This window comes from Salvia splendens, chromosome 11, assembly GCF_004379255.2.
Source record: "Salvia splendens isolate huo1 chromosome 11, SspV2, whole genome shotgun sequence".
Taxonomy (NCBI): domain Eukaryota; kingdom Viridiplantae; phylum Streptophyta; class Magnoliopsida; order Lamiales; family Lamiaceae; genus Salvia; species Salvia splendens.
The window spans coordinates 25102592-25120622 of record NC_056042.1 but is presented as its reverse complement, the minus strand read 5'-3'; the positions used below and the strand labels follow the sequence as shown (position 1 = coordinate 25120622).

The window sequence follows — 18031 nt, the reverse complement described above, 5'->3', positions numbered from 1 at the left end:
TTCCCTCCCATTATCCGACCTAAGGGTTTTGATAGTGGTATGAAATTGTGTTCGTATCAGTTTAAAGATGGTGACAAATTTATCAAAAACTTCAGATTTATGTTTCAAAAATAGATCCAAGTCATTCTAGTGCAATCATCAGCAAAAATAAAAAAAAATATTGAAAGCCATTCCCCCAATAACCAGTGCAGGACCCAATACATCAGAATGTACTAAAGAAAACATGGATTTCATACTAGTGTTTGTAGGTTTAAATGACTGTCTGTGGCTCTTGGCCAAAACACAAGTTTCACAAGAAAAATCAGAAGGAATTAAAAGGTTCAGATAAAGCAATTTAAAGTAACCATGGGAGGGGTGTCCTAGTCTTCGGTGCCACAGCCAAGTTTCCTGCTTCCTGGATCCGTGAGCCAACATCGCACTGCCATGTTGAGCTATCTCGTCCACGTAGTAGAGTCTCTGCTTCTCAGTGCCACTCCCAAGAATCCTCCTTGTCTGAATATCCTGCAAGATACAAAAGTCGGGATGCATCAGGAGTGTACATTTTAATTCTTTAGTCACATGACTAATAGACATCAGTCTCTGAGATAAAGTAGGGACATATAGACAATTTGTAAGACGGAGGGTGGGTGATATCTCAATCGTGCCAGATCCCATAACATTAATCAAATCCCCGCCCGCAGTCTTAATATATGATCTCGGAACCTCACTAAAGTCAAGAAAATCATTTCTATCCGTAGTCATGGTATCAGTAGCCCCACAGTCAAATATCTAGCCCTTCGAATTTTATTAGTAATATCAGAAACATGAAATGCAGCGAAAAAATCTCGTAGGGGTGTAAACTGATTTTCTGACTCAAAGTTGGGGTAAATATTTAATTTCTGGGAAGGCAGGGGTGCACTTTTAATTTTCGGTAAATGAGGGGGGTCAAACTTAATGGGATGGGGTCTCTTTTGATATTCCATAAATTTCTGGGGTAAAAAATGAGAATTCCCAAACTTTAAATTAGGGTTTGGACAAAATCCAAACCCTTTACCTCCTTTGGATGCGCCGCCGCTGTTCTCTGCCTATTCCGAAAAATTTCCGGCGCCTCTCACTCCTCTACCGACCGGTGAAGCTATCTAACTCGTCCATGTTCCAGTTCCGGTTGGCTCCCCATGGTTCCCGGTCTCAATCCGCCGTGGCGCTCCATCTCCGTTCACCCCAATCCATCTTTGTTTGGGCATGTGATGCCCTTGTTTTTTGTCGTTCTTCCCATCATTCTGGGTATCCAAGCCATTTGAAGCAGGTCTCCCAAGTGTGTTTCTGTTTTCCACAATTGGAGCACCATAATTTTTAAGTATCGGGCCTGTTTCCCGGTCGTTTGGTGGTAGCGGAGCGCGACAGTGGTGGACCGTTGTGGTTTGGAGGTCGCTGGGTTTGTACGGCGAAGCCCTGGCTAATTTCCCCCCAAGTGATGAATCGGTGCTTCCACCGTAGGCTTCTCCAGTGGGTGGAGACGACGCCGGTGGCATGATGCGACGTCGAGCCGCCTCCTTCTTCACCCATCCATACGCTGCCTCTACTGATGGGGTCAGCTCCTCCTTCAAGATGTCCCTCCGAATCGAATCATACTCCTGATTCAATCCAGTCAAAAATTAATCAAATGCTTCTCGTTTGAGTGCGTTCGGAACCGATCAATCCCCTTGTCACAGCAGCTAATCGGCTGCTTCTGGCTTCTGTCAATGTTGATCCACAACCCATGGATCCTCTAGTAATAAGTCTCTAGATCGAGGCTTCCTTGTATGATGTTTAGCGCATTTTCTTCCAGGTCGTAGATGTGGTATTTGTCGGCTATGTTTTCAAACGTCACAACGAGGCTATCCCACAATGCTTTGGTTGTTTGATGGTGTGTAAAATCGGTGATGATATCATTCTCGATGTTGTCGACGATCCACGAGAACACCACCAAGTCGCCCACTCGTCGAACCCCTTACTTCTCGGTTCTGGGGGTTCGTTTCTGATGTACGAATAGGCTCCTCGACCTCCTATCTTTACCTTGATCAATCTTGACCACAAGGGGTAGTTCTCCCCATTCAATTTGAATGCAATTGTGACACTTTTTCTATTTCTCAAACTGGTTATCTGCTCTGGCTGTTCTGGTTTTGTATCATCTGTATCTGACATTTTGGCTAGCTGTAGGGTTCGATTTCTGATCGTTGGGAAAGAAAGGTCGGGAAAGGTATTTTAGGGCTATGATGAGAATTTTCTGAGCCCGGATTGTTGCTGCTCTGAGGCCATGTAGAAGTCGGTAGAAGGTATTAATCTTATTCAATATATCAACAATGCAGAGTTTATAGGTATATATAGATTAGGATCTTCTATACATGGTAAACCTAGATTACACTAATTACTCTTCTATCAAATGTGAAATATCCTCTCATATCAATTCCTATTTTGTACAATATCTTATAACAATTATTAATAACAAATTCAAATTAAATAGTCGAATTTATGTGGTTTTATAAAGTGGAGTCAAGTTAAATGAATCGTAGATCCACAAAAAATCAACTCCGAAACTACCTATTCATTGACAAAAAATATTCTAATCTATGAGAATGGGAAGAAAATTTTAATTAGTACATTAACTCAAATCAATTAGTACTATTTTATTTATTAATATTATAGTAATAAATTTAAAATATATCTCAATTATTGCAGTAAAGTATTTCGCTTAACAAAAATTAAAGGGTTCTTCATCCTACTATAGTACTTACTATTACAAAATGCATGATCATGATGAAAATAATTTGTTTAATATAGAGATATGGCTTCACGAAGTTAAAAATGGATTTTTTAATGACAAATATTGAAAAAAATAACTTATTTCATTCAAAAAAATGTGCAACATGAATTTTAGTGAAATGTGTGTGCAGTAGAAAAAAAAAGAGACTGAATAATTAAGTCATGTGATTGTGTTTATAGTAGGTCATGCTTAAAGTGATAAGTAAAGGTAAATTATAAGGATAGAGTAAGCCTTTTTTTTTTAACCAAAAATGGAAAGTTAGCACAATTTTGGTCACTACCTTTATTTTAGTTTGTTGGAGATACTTTATAATATTTCATCTGTTTTACATAAATGTTTAATAAGTATATAGATAAATAGAAAAATGCCTCTAGGAATAAGAATGTTGGAGGTAGAGAGCGACAATCTTGTAGTTGTCGCTATGATTACAGGGAAATCTGAGGTGAATGTTAGTCATCATGCGATGGGAAAGATTGGTACTTTGGTAGCTTATTGCTAGAGTTTGATTCGGCATCAGTGAGACATGTGCATCGAGAAGGAAATTTTACTGCAGATTTCTTGTCACACCATGCATACAACTTCGAGATACGAGTACATGTTCTTGAACAGTCGCCTACAAGTCTTGCTATTTGGTTATTACTAGTAAGTAGAATGTAGTCTCTTTTGGACGTTGCCCGCACTCATTAAAAAAAAAATTAGAAAAATAACTCTATCGAACGACGAAGTAGCATAAAGTTTATTAATTGGTCATTGTCAACTAATGTATAATTTCAAATTAAAGTCAAGATTTTATTTCTTTCCTGTTAATACATCTATCCATCTTTTCACTCCACTTAAACATATTAAATAATAGTACTCCTATAATATAAAATTTCTTACTAAAAAAATAGTAGTACTAATTTGCACTGAATGTAAGAGCATCCGCAACGGTGGCGCTGCTCGCCACCGCTGTCCACACCGCTGGCACGGACGCCACCCGCCGCCGCTGCGCTCGCGCCGCTGGCACGGCGCTGCTCGATGCATCGAGCAGCGTCGTGCCAGCGAACAGCTGACGTGGCGCGCCCTCATTCGTCAACGGCATAGCCGTTGGGTTTAAATAATTTTTTTTTAAAAAAAATCGGTTTTTAATTAAAAAAACCGATAAAAAAAATTCACTTCCCAAAAAAATTATATCCGTTTATAACCGTTTTTCCCACTTTTTAAATTTTTTTTATTTTTTTTACCCCAAAAATACACACTTTCATCTATAAATACCCCCAATTTCACTCCCAAAAATTCACATCAAACTACACAATTCTCATCATCATTCTCTCATCTCCATTCTCATCTTCAATCTCTCATATCCATTTTCATCTTCATTCTCTCATACCCTACAACATCACTATGTCCGGCCAAGGCGATAACCCTACGGGCTCCCACGTTTGGAACCCCGAATGGTTCGGTTCACAACCGTTTCCTAGTCCGGAAACGGAATATTCGACCCCTCCTCAAACCCAAGATTCGGCCGTTCCGGGTGGCTACCGTCCATACCCAATCGACGACCAAGGTGCCTCCGAAGGACGATACGGGTGGACACCGGAGCCTAGGCCGACCGCCCCCTCCCAACCTCCGCAAGCTCCTACTCGCGGCAGCGGTGTCCGCACACCGTACGCGCCGGCGGAGATGGATAAATTGTTCAAGGCGTACTTCGAAATCTCCGAAGATGCGGCGGTTGGCACGAACCAATCGGGCGATCACTTTTGGTGGCGCGTATCTCGCCGGTACAATGCAAACCGGCCGCCGGAAACGATCGAGCGCAACGAGAGTATGGTGCGCAACTGCATCGGCCGAGCCAACGACGAAATTGGCAAGTTCAATGGCTATTTCCTCCAGGAGTCGCGGAATGCCGGGAGCGGCCGGAGCGAGGTCGACATCATCACTGCGGCGCTGAGCACATACCAATCCATGAACGGTAAGTCGTTCAAGTACCTCAACGTTTGGCAGGAAACGCGGTTCCACCCGAGGTATCTGGGAGGCGTAACATCCTCCTCTAGCGGCTCCTCCAAACGGTCAAGGTCGGTATCCATATCCGACTCCGGCTCCGAAGAAGTGTCTAGCCAACTCGCCGGAGCTAACTTGGGTAGCCCCGACGCCGGACCAAGCGGTTCCCAACGCCGACCGCAAGGAAGGAAGAAGGCGGCGGCCGAGCGCCGGCGCTCCGTGACTCCATCGGCCCCCGCCCCCGAACCCGCACCCTATGTTCCACCTCCACCCCGAACAACTCGTTGTGGGCCCTTTTGGCCCAACTCAATATGGCCGATAGGTCAACTATGACCCCCACGCAACTTCAAACGCACGAGGGCATGATAGTGGGTCTCCAAAAACAATTGGGGTTGTTGCCGCCGGATGAGTAGTCTTCCTCGGGTAATATTAGCCAATAATTATGTAATTTTTAATTTTTAGTATTTTAATTATGTAATTTTTAATTTTTAGAATTTTAATTATGTCTTTTTTATTTTATTTGTATTTTGTAATATTTATTGTGATTTTTTAATGAATTTTGGTATTATGGATATGTTTATGTTTAATTGAATATTAAATTAATTGTGCTCGTCCTTGCGGAAGAGCACAGTTGTGGGTGTTGTGCTCTTGCCAGAGAGCAGGCATGAATAGTACCGCCCGGATCCACAACCGTGCCGCTGGCAAGAGTACGGTTGTGGATGCTCTAATGGAGAGAACTGCCATGCAATAAATTACTCCCTAAATTCATGCTTCACCTCACATAAATAACATCCAAAACCAGTCAGTTCACACACACGCGCATAAACAAAGTCATACTCATATTCAATTACTGCAACGAATGAAAACGACACTCGTACCAATTACCAAAATTCCATTCGCAAAAGGTAGGAAAAAAATGATTTTGATCAATTAGATGAATTCCATACTACTTCAATCATACAAATTGCTGCAAACATTGCCCAATAATTGATCCAAGCTATCAGTATCATACACTCTTATTTTCACTCTTTTACAATGTAGAAGTATATAAATATACTCCATTAAGCAAAATATATGTATGAATATACACACACATCACGCAGTGAGTTGCAAGTCAGAGAATCTAATTGAAACCAGAAAAAAAAGGATGTCTGCATCAATCACACTCTTCACTATTGCATACTGTTTTTCCCCCTTTTTATTTGTCTTGCTTCCAAACCTTATTTTATTAACTTCTCCAATCTGGGCTGACGCCTTTGAAATTCATTTGCCTCTTCATCTCCCATTTCTTTTAATTCACCGCAATTTGCTTCTTTTGCATATGCCCTTTTAGTACCACCACAATAAATTAGGTATTGTTTCCCCAGCAATCAAGAATCACCGCAGATTTGGTTGATCCATGCGCAATTTTGAATGAAGAAATTAATTGCTGTTTTCCCATAAATGGATTTGGGGTTGGCTTGTAAAAGTGAAAAATGGCAACTTTAATCCCCGGGGTTTTGCTAAAGCTACTTCAGCACGTGAACACGGACGTCAAGGTCGCCGGGGAGCACCGCTCTTCGCTGCTGCAGGTCGTCAGCATCGTCCCTGCGCTCGCCGCCGGCGAGCTCTTCCCCAATCAAGGGTTTTACCTTAAGGTATCCGACTCCTCACACGCTGCTTACGTGTCTTTGCCTGATGAGCATGATGATCTAATTCTTAGCGATAAGATTCAATTGGGTCAGTTTGTTCATGTTGAGAGGCTCGAGGCCGCCTCCCCTGTGCCCATTCTGAGAGGCGTTAGGCCGGTGCCGGGCCGCCACCCGTGTGTAGGAACCCCTGAGGATATAGCTGCCACTCACTCTTTAGGATTCTTGAACAATGATGGCAATCCATCCCCTCCTTCTAGATCAACAGATAAGAGTAGATCAGAGCACAACTTTTTGGGCAATGTAGGGAAATTGAATCCTTCGCCATTGAGTGCTGGTTTGAAGGAGGATAAGAGGGCTCGTGGATTGGCTCGATCCAAGTCTCAGCTGTCGAAGCTTTCTTTGTCTGTGGATATGAAGAGGGAGCGTGTTGGTGGTAAGTTGAAGTCCTCGGTGTCAAGGTCGATACCCTCGTCTCCAACTAGCTGCTACTCGCTGCCGACGTCTTTTGAGAAGTTCTCTAGTGGTGTTAGGAATCATGCGAAGATCAAGGGGCTGGAGAGGTTGGAGAAGGAAAGTGGTGTTTTGGGGTCGAAGGAAAAGCCTAGCCCTCTTCGTGGGGCATATTCGAGTGGGAAGAAGGTCTCTAGTGGGAACTTGATGAAGAATATCGTTCAAGGACTTGAATTGGGGCCGAAAGTATTGAGAAAAAGCTGGGAAGGGAATATGGATGCCAAGAGTAGGGAGAGCCCCAGATTGAAAGTTTACAGGCAGGAAATTAGGCCAGATGTAAGAAGTAACTCAGTGAGTATCTCTCCCTCTCCTCTCTCCTCTCTCCGTTCGTTTCCTGGAAGAATCGGAAATTAAGCCACAGATTTTTCTCATTTTTTAGGATTTTGTCCTTGTTTAATCTGCTCTCTTCATGTTAAATATGGTGTGAATTATTCTTCACCGTGTAGGCACCAAGAAAATCAGTGAGCGAGAGATCACCATCTAAAGAAGACAGCAAGCCTTCAAAATCTACCAAAGATGAAAGCAACGTTAATGCATCTGTCAAGAAGGCTTCTGTCAATGGGGATGTACCTGGTGCTGTTAAGGCATCTGCACGAATTTCTATGGGAAAGAATTTATCTTTAGAAGTTGCTAAGAATGGACTGCCAGGAAATTTGGTCAAGGTTTCTGTTAGTAATCGGCGACTGACAGATGCAAATGTTTCGTGGGCCTCACTGCCATCTTCTCTTGCAAAGCTTGGGAAGGTGTGATATCTTTTTGTTTCAAAATTTTTAACGGGGGCCTAGGGCTAATGGCTTCCCAGTTTACAATCAACTAATTTATGACCAAGTTTTCACCAGTGCGTGTAATATCTGTAAACAATATCTTAGAAACAGTTATGAGGTCTTATATGACTTTCTGTTGGACATAAATTATAGGTGACGATGTTGGCTTTTTGTTGTTCTGCAATAATAAGTGTTAATACAATCTGAAATTGAACGGATGCAATATGCTCATAATAATTGGGAATCTTTTGGGACTTGTAGAGGTTCTCTTAGCTTATGGTTTTCCACTCATGAGTAAAGCTTGAGATGTATATTATCCTTACTGGCTAATTCGCATGAGCTTCTTTGTGAGATTCCCAGGAAATACTTTTTTAATTTCTGATTGTGAAACTTATTGGCCTGAATAACAGGAAGTCTTGAAGCACAGGGATTCAGCTCAGACTGCTGCTGTAGAAGCAATGCAAGAGGCTTCAATTGCTGAGACTCTGCTTCAATGTTTAAGGTATCTTCTTTATAAAAGAAAAAACAAACTTCTATATCAAACTATATATTTTGAGACAACATATATTACTCCATGTGTATAATAGACTGATTGCACAAATACCTACCCTACTAGTTGGAATTCAAATTTGATCTGGTCATGTGCATTTAGCAAAATTTTTGTCCGGGTCAGGTATTGTTTGGCATCTCACTTCTATTGCAGTTTGAGCATATGAGAAGAACATGACTATATGCTTCCAGACAATGCACATGCTAGGTGATTATATGTTTTCTAGCTATGTTTTGTATTTTTTGACCCATTATGAGCGTTTGTTCCTAAACCTGGTGACTTTTTTTTTATCATAAATGCCAAGAACTTTCTTTAAGCCTAAATATAACTTTCTAGATGTATTTTTGTTCTTCCGGGACAAAAGGATCGTTCATAAGAAATCCGGAGTTTCTTGCAACTGCTATGATTTTAGAAAATTGAAGAGTTAGGTTGTGGATACTTACTAGGTCAGAGTTTTAGGAAGCATTATAAGGCTTAGAACCCTGAAAAGGTAAGCAGAAACTAATTTTGCATCAAATACGCCGCTCATTTTTTTGTTGAGCAGGTAATAAACTAGTAGTAAATTCTTTAATTACTCTGGGCTTAGACCGCGTTGACCTTACATAGGCGAATTTTGTGTTTCAGTAGTAGATCTTCATACATAGCAGCCAAAAACGGGATTTACCACACTTCGTATTTTGTATAGTGTTCAATAGAAAGGAAGCTTACTGTGCTCTATGTTACTGAGCATGAAACCGCACTATTTTTATGTTGAATGGACACTAAAAGACACAAAACACTATTTTTGAACCTAGTACCATAAATTCAGAGCGATGGACAGGTGTAAGAAGATGTGGTTCAATTGTCTAATCTTAGTCACTTCTGTTTAGTAGACAAATCAAGGATGCTTTCACTGATCTTAGAAAACCTCTTACCCTGGTTTTAGGGGGCAGTATCATTACCCTGTTTTTCCACTAGCATTTGATACCTCTATATGATGTACACATAATATCATTTTACAATCATAAAGTTAATGCATCCATTGCATTTACTTGGCAGCACATATTCTGAGTTGAGTTTGTCTGCCAAAGAAGATAGCCCACAGCCTGCAGTGGAGCAGTTTTTACATCTGCATACACGGCTGAGCAAAGCGCACCTTTTTGCAGATTCTTTATCGAAAATTCTCTCTCACGATCCAGATAACGAAGAAAGTCCACCTGAAGAGGCATTAAAGGTGACTTCAGATGGGCATAAACAAGCTGTATCTTGGGTTAATGCTGCATTAGCTACCAATTTGGCTTCCTTCACGGTGTACAGAAAACCAGGCAGCCTCAGCCCGGTTGCATCATCGGCTCCCTCTCCAATTTCAAAGACAAGTACAGGTAACCAACCTGTAATAGTCCTTGAAACCTCTGCTAAGAATACATCAGCAGCTCCAAAGGCACTTTCAAAACCCAGGCAGACATCAAATTCCAAGAATGCTTTAGCTGGGGCTCTGCGCAAGCCGAATGACGGGGTGGCTGTCGTTCAGAGCATGAGAAGTTCGCCTGCGATAGAGTGGGCTAAAGGAGATGGCCTTGATGAGGCTGCAGAGCTCTCTGAGAAGCTGCAGTTGGAGTCCCAAGATTGGTTCTTGGGATTTGTGGAGAGATTCTTGGATTATGATGTGGACACGTCGGCTTTGTCAGATAATGGTCAGATAGCTGGAATGTTGAGTCAGCTGAAGAGTGTTAATGACTGGTTAGATGAAATAGGATCAAGTAAGGAGGAAGAGACGATTGATCGGATACGAAAGAAGATATATGAGTGTCTCCTGACACATGTGGAGTCTGCAGCAGCGGCACACAACTCTCCAACAAAAGAAGAAGCAAAAGGAAGAAGGTGATATCAAACAAAGAAAATATGTGTAATTCATCTCCTATTCTACTGCTAAGCAGTTAGGCACATATCATATATTTAATGTGTATATAATTTTTAGCAATGGGTTACCGATCGAGAAATGCAAGTCGAAGTGAAGCAGCCATTTATATGATATTAGAGGCTTGACTGCAGTGAATTCATGGCTCTCTCTCTCTCTTTCTTTTTTTTTATTGGCAAATGAATATAAATTTTAAAGGCCACACCGTGGTGGACTCGAACCCGGGATCTTTTGGTCCGAGCATCAACAACTCCACATTGTTTTCCTTTTTTGGGGTGGATGGAGAGAGGTTCCATTTTCTTTCCTTTTTTCAAAGGAATTGTTTTTAAACAGTGTTTAACAGTAGTTAGGAATTGTGGGACTTTTAAGTGCAGTAGTATATTCTTGTAGAGGGGCTTTTTATCTTATTTATTTGGTTAAAAAATGGTGATTAATATATTTCAACTTTCCGAAGGCGCATATTGATGAAAATAAAAATAAAGTTTCTATTTACGACCTGTTTATAATATATCATATAGATGCTCAAACAATATGAATTTAATTATGAATTTCTGAGCAGTATATTTATTAATCTCGTCATTTCTATAATTACATTTATAGAGAAATATTCACAAATCCGTTGTAGTCTAGTTGGTTAGGATACTCGGCTCTCACCCGAGAGACCCGGGTTCAAGTCCCGGCAACGGAATTTTATTTTTCTTATTTATTATACGTATAAATATATTGTTAACATTTTATTTATTTATTAACGTTTGTCACACCCAATCTATAAAATAATGATAATACTAATAAAATCTTGGCTTAATGGATTATTTCAGGTTGTAAGTTGTAACACATTTTTCCTATAAGACAAATCAATGCACAATTACAAATTCCCAATTAAAGTCATACTCATTATTTCGTTCCTTGTTCTATTTTATCTTTTATTTTATTTGTTATTTTAGGTCATTAATTTGTTAGAAATAAATTTACATCTTCGAGTTTGATTTAGTTTTAGCGTCTTTGTTGCTGTTAATTTATCGAAGATCACGGGGATCTCATAGGATGACTTCCAAAAATTTACACATAAATTCACGAAAACAAATCTAAACTAGAACACAAATTGACAGACATAACATTTGAAATAAAGAGATTCAGAGGCATGCTCCCAGAGATTATAAAATACATCTTGATTGCATGTCTTATTTTGTAGATGAGTGTGCTTCTAACAATATAGGAACTGATTTCAGAGTCGACCTGCAATTGTTCATAATAGATTGTCCACGTCTATCTAAGCTGAGAATATTAGTTTTCTTCTTCTACAAGGAATTGAGTCAAAGATCTTAACTACATGAATTTAATGAACAACAATAATAAAAGACAAAACCGGTAATACAATAATTTGTTGTCATTAAATTGGGGAACAACTTCCCCTATTTTATGAGAAGAAATTATTGTCCCATGGTTTTATTATTGTCATTATTGATTAAATTCATAAAAATAATAATTAATTTTAAAAATATGTTCTTCTATATTGTAGATTGATCAATAAACTTGTAGTCACATAAAAAAAGGTGCACGAACAACTTAATGGCCAAGAGTATAAACCAGAGGGAGAAGACAAAGCCAGGAAATGAAGAAAAAGGATACACAAACTACTGACATGGCCAAGACAGTAGTATCATTTCAAAGTAACTAGTGAAAGTAACTTGATGCAATCTTGACTGAGAACAACCAAAAGTCCAAAACCAAAGCAGGAAATATGCATTTCAACCAGAATGAGTGGGTTAAATGATATCACAAACAATAGATGTTCACTGCAGAAAGAAATGCAGCCACACACTATATCTAAAGTTATTGTGAATATTCTGGTGTAGCAGAATATTCTCTTCTACCATGTTTCACTATATTATAAAAGCTCATTTGTAAGGGTTACCACTCAATCTATTCTAAAAGAAAAAATAGGTAATCCACCTGCAGAAATGTGCTTGATATTTGTACACATAAAAGTCAGTCAATATCTTTTTACCCATCCCAATAGTCACCACTACTATGATACTACTACTACATAATAATTCAGTTCAAATCCTATCTGTTACTAACAAGAGAAGAGAAAACCTTGATACATGAATATGACAGCTAAGATCCAAGAAACAAATGCTGCTTTTCTATACAACATCAAAAAACAGCAAGCCAAAGAAACCTTATTCTTAATCCAATATTCTGAGACATTCTTATAGTTGCACATTCAGAACCTATTTCTTTTTAAGAAGCTACACAAGATTCAAAACACCATCAGAGGCACTCATCCGCAGGGTTCTACCATTTCCAGAAGAGAGAAACCGCACAGATGGTAAGGAAGAATCTTCCACTGATTCAATCTTGAGAAAGCTGAAGTTGTACTTACCGGACTTTTTCAAACTAAAAATGAAAACAAGAACAATCCATCCCAACATCGATACAGCCCAGTAGTTGGTCATCCCGTGTATCACGCCCCAGGCAATGGCGTACCCAACGATGATCCCAGATAAATGGCCAATAAAACTTGCTTGTGGCACAATTATAGACGTGAAGACGAGGGACTCAAAAGGTGCGAAACTGATAGGAAGGGAGAGGAAGCCGAAAAGCTCCAGCTTCGAAGAGGGCTGCTTTGTCGACAGTATAGTCATCCACCCGAAAACAACACATGAGTATCCAACAGCAGTCACTCTCCGGAAGTAATCAATCCTGAACTTATTGATCAGAATGTGGTACATACCGAGAACTAGCAGCCCCGAGAGCACAACCAGCAACATCGTGTAATGAAGATAGTATTCGACACCAAGCCCTAAATTCCCTAACTGCTCTATAATCCCCAAACTCCAGAGGGCACTCATATTGAAAACAAGATGAAGGATGCTAATATGAGAGAATGCAGATGTGATTATCCGCCAATGATGGCCCTCCAATGCAGTGTCGTAGTTCAATCCCACATGTGAATACCCAATCCCCTTTTTCTGAATATAGAACCAAATCAAACTGCATATCGCAATTACACAACTCGTTGCTGGTTTTTCCCAAATCTCATAGATTAAGGGTTTCCCCATCTACACCAAATTGAACTTCTCGACTCGACTGCTAGCGAAAATACAGACTCAATAGCAATTGATTCATATGCTAAAAAACACCAATCATTGAGGGCGAAGCATTTGATAAATAGACGACTATGGGGATAAACAGAATTCCACTCTAAGATTCACAAATTCAGTTCAATTAAATTGAAACCAAATAACGGAAGTCCAATCTCACCGAAATTCAAATAGAGTAGCATCAAGCAGAGCCAGGATCCTCAATGTATAGAATAGAAATCAGAAAATTGAGTTGTGTGAAATTCCAGAAAGTAGTTACAGTGATCGAGATCCCCTAATTCGAAGGTAAAATGAGCGAGCGAAATCATGGGCATATGAGCATATCTATATGGGGGTTTCCACCTGCTCCGGGGCCCACAGGATCAGAGGGACATGCGACGAGACAACTTCTTCCTACTGTCAAAAAAAATATGTACATTTTATATTTTCATCCCAAATGTGCATTCTATTTTAAAAATCACACTATCTAATAACACTATTTTAACTAACTCATAAAGAGTTAATTAAATTATGAATTTCATTAAATAAAGATCCAACCAAGTTAAAAATAAAATTATTAAAATCTCTAAAATCAAATATATATTAGTATATGGATCCAATGAAATAAAAACAAAAAATGTAAAAAGACTTAAATGAAACAAGATACATTGGTACAAGAATCTAATAATTAAAAATTTGTAAAAGAATCTAATGACATAAATTTATTTATATAAAGACATTTAGATATGTTTTGCCTATTATCTAATGTATTTAATGATATATGTATATTTAGATCACCACAATTCATTTATGATCCAATTGATCATAATTAGTCTTCTTTATGATCCAAAGATTGATCTTTAAATGTAACCAATTCACCATATATATCCATGAATTTATCAATACAGACTAGAGAACTCATGGTGCATAACTTCATTTTTACATGACAAATGTTAGCGCATCATGGAAGTTGTATACTTGTATACTACTCCCTTATTCCACAAAAAATAGAGCACATTTATCATTTTTAGTTGTCCACGAAAAATAAAGCACATTTAAAAAAGAAAAGTTTTCAACAACTTCTCTCTTAATTTTTTTTCCTTCTCTCTTACTAATAATATGAACTCCACATTTCACTAACACTACTTCTCTCATAATTTTTTCTACTCTCTTACTAATAATATGGACACCACATTCCACTAATACTACTTCTCTCTTACTAATAATATGAACTCCACATTCCATTAACACTATTTCTTTCTTACTTTTTTCTTTTCTCTCTTACTTTACCAATTTCACATTAAAACTCATGTTATTTATAATGTGTCCTATTTTTCATGGACGCATGGAGTACATTTTATATTTTAAACCTTTTTAATCAACAAGTTGCAATGTGCAACACATTTAATTCATCCACTTTACCACAAATGTAGGAAATAACTAAAATGCTCAACTTTTATTAAATAAGTTCAGTTTTTACATTATTTCATGAGCTTTTATTACAATATGGTATAAGAAAAAAATAATTACGATGGTGGACAATCGTAAACGCAAATGTTGATTATATGGGCTGTTGTATGGTGGACTATTATTTGGGCCTGGGAAATTAATTTGGCCAAGATACTTAGGACTTATGTTTTGCCCTAGCCCGTTTATCCGGATGATATACACCCCTCCCACTCCCCTCACCGCCTCACATTCTGTTTCTCTCACTTCTCTCTCTGCTTTCTGGCGATTGAGTTTCCCTTGTGTGTTCTTCTTCTTCGATGATTCTACGGTTGATTCACTACAGTTTTTCATGAATATTTGAGTGATAAAACGTGTGTGTGTGTGGGAGAAAGCAACTAGTTCGGTTGCTTGGGTTTTGGAGAAACTAGGGTTTCTTGTTGAGAGGTTTCTTGTGAAGTGTGGTTCCGAGAGTGAATAGATCAAGTGTAGTGGAGTGGTTTGGGGTTGTAATCCGTGGTGTGTGAAGAGTTGCACGGTTGGATTCAACGTTGCTCCCTTGGATCGTGGTTTTGGTGAATAGGTCTGTACTGTTAGCGGGTGGCTGAGCCATAGCTACTAGATCTATGCGATTCCTTTGATTTCTCTCTTGTTTTCTGTATACTTGTTCAGATTCGAGAGGATCTTGTTTTGTGTTACTAACTGAGTGTTCAAGTGTGCAGGTTCTTGGTGGGTTTAAGATGCTTTCGATTGAAGATTGCATGGCCGAGATATATAGCTAGCTACTGTTGTAATAGCTACGATTCTTTGTAAATCAGTCGTTTTGTTGATAGTTTGACTAAGCTATCTTGTACAAGACCAAAGAGGTCTTAGTAATTAGTGAATTCAGGTAGTCTGATCTCTACAGCAAACACAAGAGCCCGTTGAACCACTTTCTTCAATGTATTGTCCAAATCCATTAATTTTAAAGCATTCTTCTCTGCATTTTGGGAGGTAGCAACTATTTATTTCTGATATTTTTTCGCATCGATTTTGGGCATCCACAAAATTGACCGCAACTGCAATAAAAAGGATTAGGAATAGTAATAATGAAAAGCAATCAAATACCACTAATTTTAGACAAAATAATAGTTACTACAAATTACTTGTTAAATGCAAACAATACATCATATTGCTATGTATGCGAGTTTATTTTGTCTTAATCCGTATGCTTAGGTTTATAAAATTGTCCAACTTTATACTAAACCCCAATATTTGTTATGTATCTAAAAGTTTACGATTTTCACTACCAACTCTTTAGAATATACCAAAACTTCCAAAGTTTTCTCATGTATCATGAAATTCACACTCTTGACTAATAACAAAAAGAATACTCCCTACGTCCCATTCAAGATGACCATCTTTCCATTTTTATTTGTCTCAATCAAGATGACAATTTTTCAATTTTGGAAATAACCTCTCATCTCCTCATTAAAATATTCAATTACTTTTTTCCTCTCTACTTTATTCCACATAATCACATTACTTAAAATCCCGTGTCACTCAAGAATGTGATCATCTTAAGTGAGACGGAGGGAGTACAAAGATTGCTAGGCACAAGTCATAAAACATAACACAAATGTTTATAGTTTAAACCTAAACTCATAAATATATCATTATTGCGTGGCCATTTAGCTGGAAGGAAATTCTTATATGATTCCACATGTAAAAAATATGATTCACATGACACACTCACACACCAAATAAGATTGTCACTTTAGTATATCTGAAATTATTTCTTGAGTTGTAACTAAAAAAATTATAGAAAAAATAAAATTAAGACGGACCTGACACTGATAAAATGAGGAAAATAATGCAAAACAATTTATGCGCCATTTCACAATTTGGTTTTCTCTGATTTTTTATTCTCTAATTGCCATTGTATATATGTTGATTGTCGAATGGAGAAAAGATCGAGTTGTGTTCGAACAAAACAATGATGTTATTGTTAGAGTTTATATACTAGAAATCACCTTTCGAGTGATTGAATACTGTAAAACTCTATATGTTATTTTTCAAATAAATGAAACAGATTATTTTTGTCATAATGTTGTTATGTTTTACATTTAATGGATGTTTATTGCATATTTAAATGTATAAGCAACGTAACAAAGTCTTAGTCTTTGTTTTAGTAGACCGGTTGTGGGCGGCGTCCACTTTAAGCTAACACGGTCAGTTCTGAACAAAGAAAAATAAGAATTTCACAACTTAGATAGTCCTAGACTACCTATCGTGAAATGTTGCAATGTTAGTCCGCATATTTCTAAGCCTTACTGAAATAAGATGACATTGGCGTGGTATAACACTGAATTGGATCTAACAGCAAGACGAGTCTTTATGCTATCTACTGAAAGACGAGGTCTTGCTAATTAATTTCTTAATCAATGTACGTTAGCATTGAGCATACGAAATTGATTATGCACTACTTTGACTTACCAAAAGGTGCGGGTTTTTCGCAACCCAAAAATCCTGGTATACTGGGTAGTGGTGATTAATATCTAGCGGTGCTATGATTGCTATTATATTGAATCATGCGCGAGGTGAGTCTCGTTTGATAACGTCCACAAGAGGAGTTCGAAACAAGGTTTTATTATTCGGAACCTAGCTAATTGGAGTTTGATTACTCTATGAATAATAAATAAGCGTTTCTTGCTAAGTCCACTCTTGGAGATAATAATATGTTAATTAATTTAGTCCATAACAGACATTGATTAATTAATGGACATTTCTATCTTAAACGCGGGAATTTGATGACAAACAAATGGAAACCCAGAATACTTGCAATTTCGAAATTGGATGGGCAGTGCAATATTGCTTTTGTAGTGGCTGCTCGTAATATTCCAATATAAGCTTATATTAAATTGTGGGTTCAATTTAATTAGTAAAAAGCTAATTGGGGGAGGCCTTATCCAAATTTTTCCATAGATCCCTGACTGAGCCCAATATGTGACTTAATATAAACAGGAGAATAAAGGAGACAGAAAAGTGACATTATTTTCCATCAAAATTTCATCCCCCTCTCTGTCTAGAAGAGGGACGATTTTCAGCTCTCCTCCGTGAGCAGTTTCCGTCTTCTTTATTTAATTCCTAGTATTCTGGTGAGATCAGCCCACACTGATATCAGATTACAGTCCGGGAACCAGTCAGAAGATCCGTGGTTTAGTACTCAAGATCTTCACGTGGAGAAGACGCGAGCCATCTTCGATTCTTCAGTGAATCAACGAGGTAAATTGGCTAACTCCGTAGCAAGCATGTTTTAGGTGTTAGTTGCGGTAAATCATGTTTGAATTCAAGTTATGAGCATGATACATGTGAAAATTACACGAATAGAATTTGTCTAAATAAT

General features: G+C 38.3%; 2 protein-coding genes and 1 non-coding gene across 3 annotated transcripts; 2 read left to right on the top strand and 1 right to left on the bottom strand.

Annotated features, from left to right (window-relative positions):
- The first annotated feature begins 5835 nt into the window (after window positions 1-5835).
- Window positions 5836-10228, top strand: LOC121754047. The gene is made up of 4 exons (XM_042149378.1): window positions 5836-7194; window positions 7350-7646; window positions 8078-8169; window positions 9256-10228. The coding sequence occupies exons 1-4, from the start codon at window positions 6238-6240 to the stop codon at window positions 10079-10081; spliced, it is 2172 nt and encodes a 723-aa protein (XP_042005312.1). The 5' UTR covers window positions 5836-6237; the 3' UTR covers window positions 10082-10228.
- Window positions 10229-10729: 501 nt separating this feature from the next.
- TRNAE-CUC lies at window positions 10730-10802 on the top strand. The gene has a single exon. It is a non-coding gene; the product is annotated as a tRNA-Glu (tRNA).
- Window positions 10803-12102: 1300 nt separating this feature from the next.
- LOC121753612 (RHOMBOID-like protein 13) lies at window positions 12103-13554 on the bottom strand. Its single transcript, XM_042148831.1, has one exon. The coding sequence runs from the start codon at window positions 13177-13179 to the stop codon at window positions 12367-12369; it is 813 nt and encodes a 270-aa protein (XP_042004765.1). The 5' UTR covers window positions 13180-13554; the 3' UTR covers window positions 12103-12366.
- Window positions 13555-18031: the final 4477 nt, after the last annotated feature.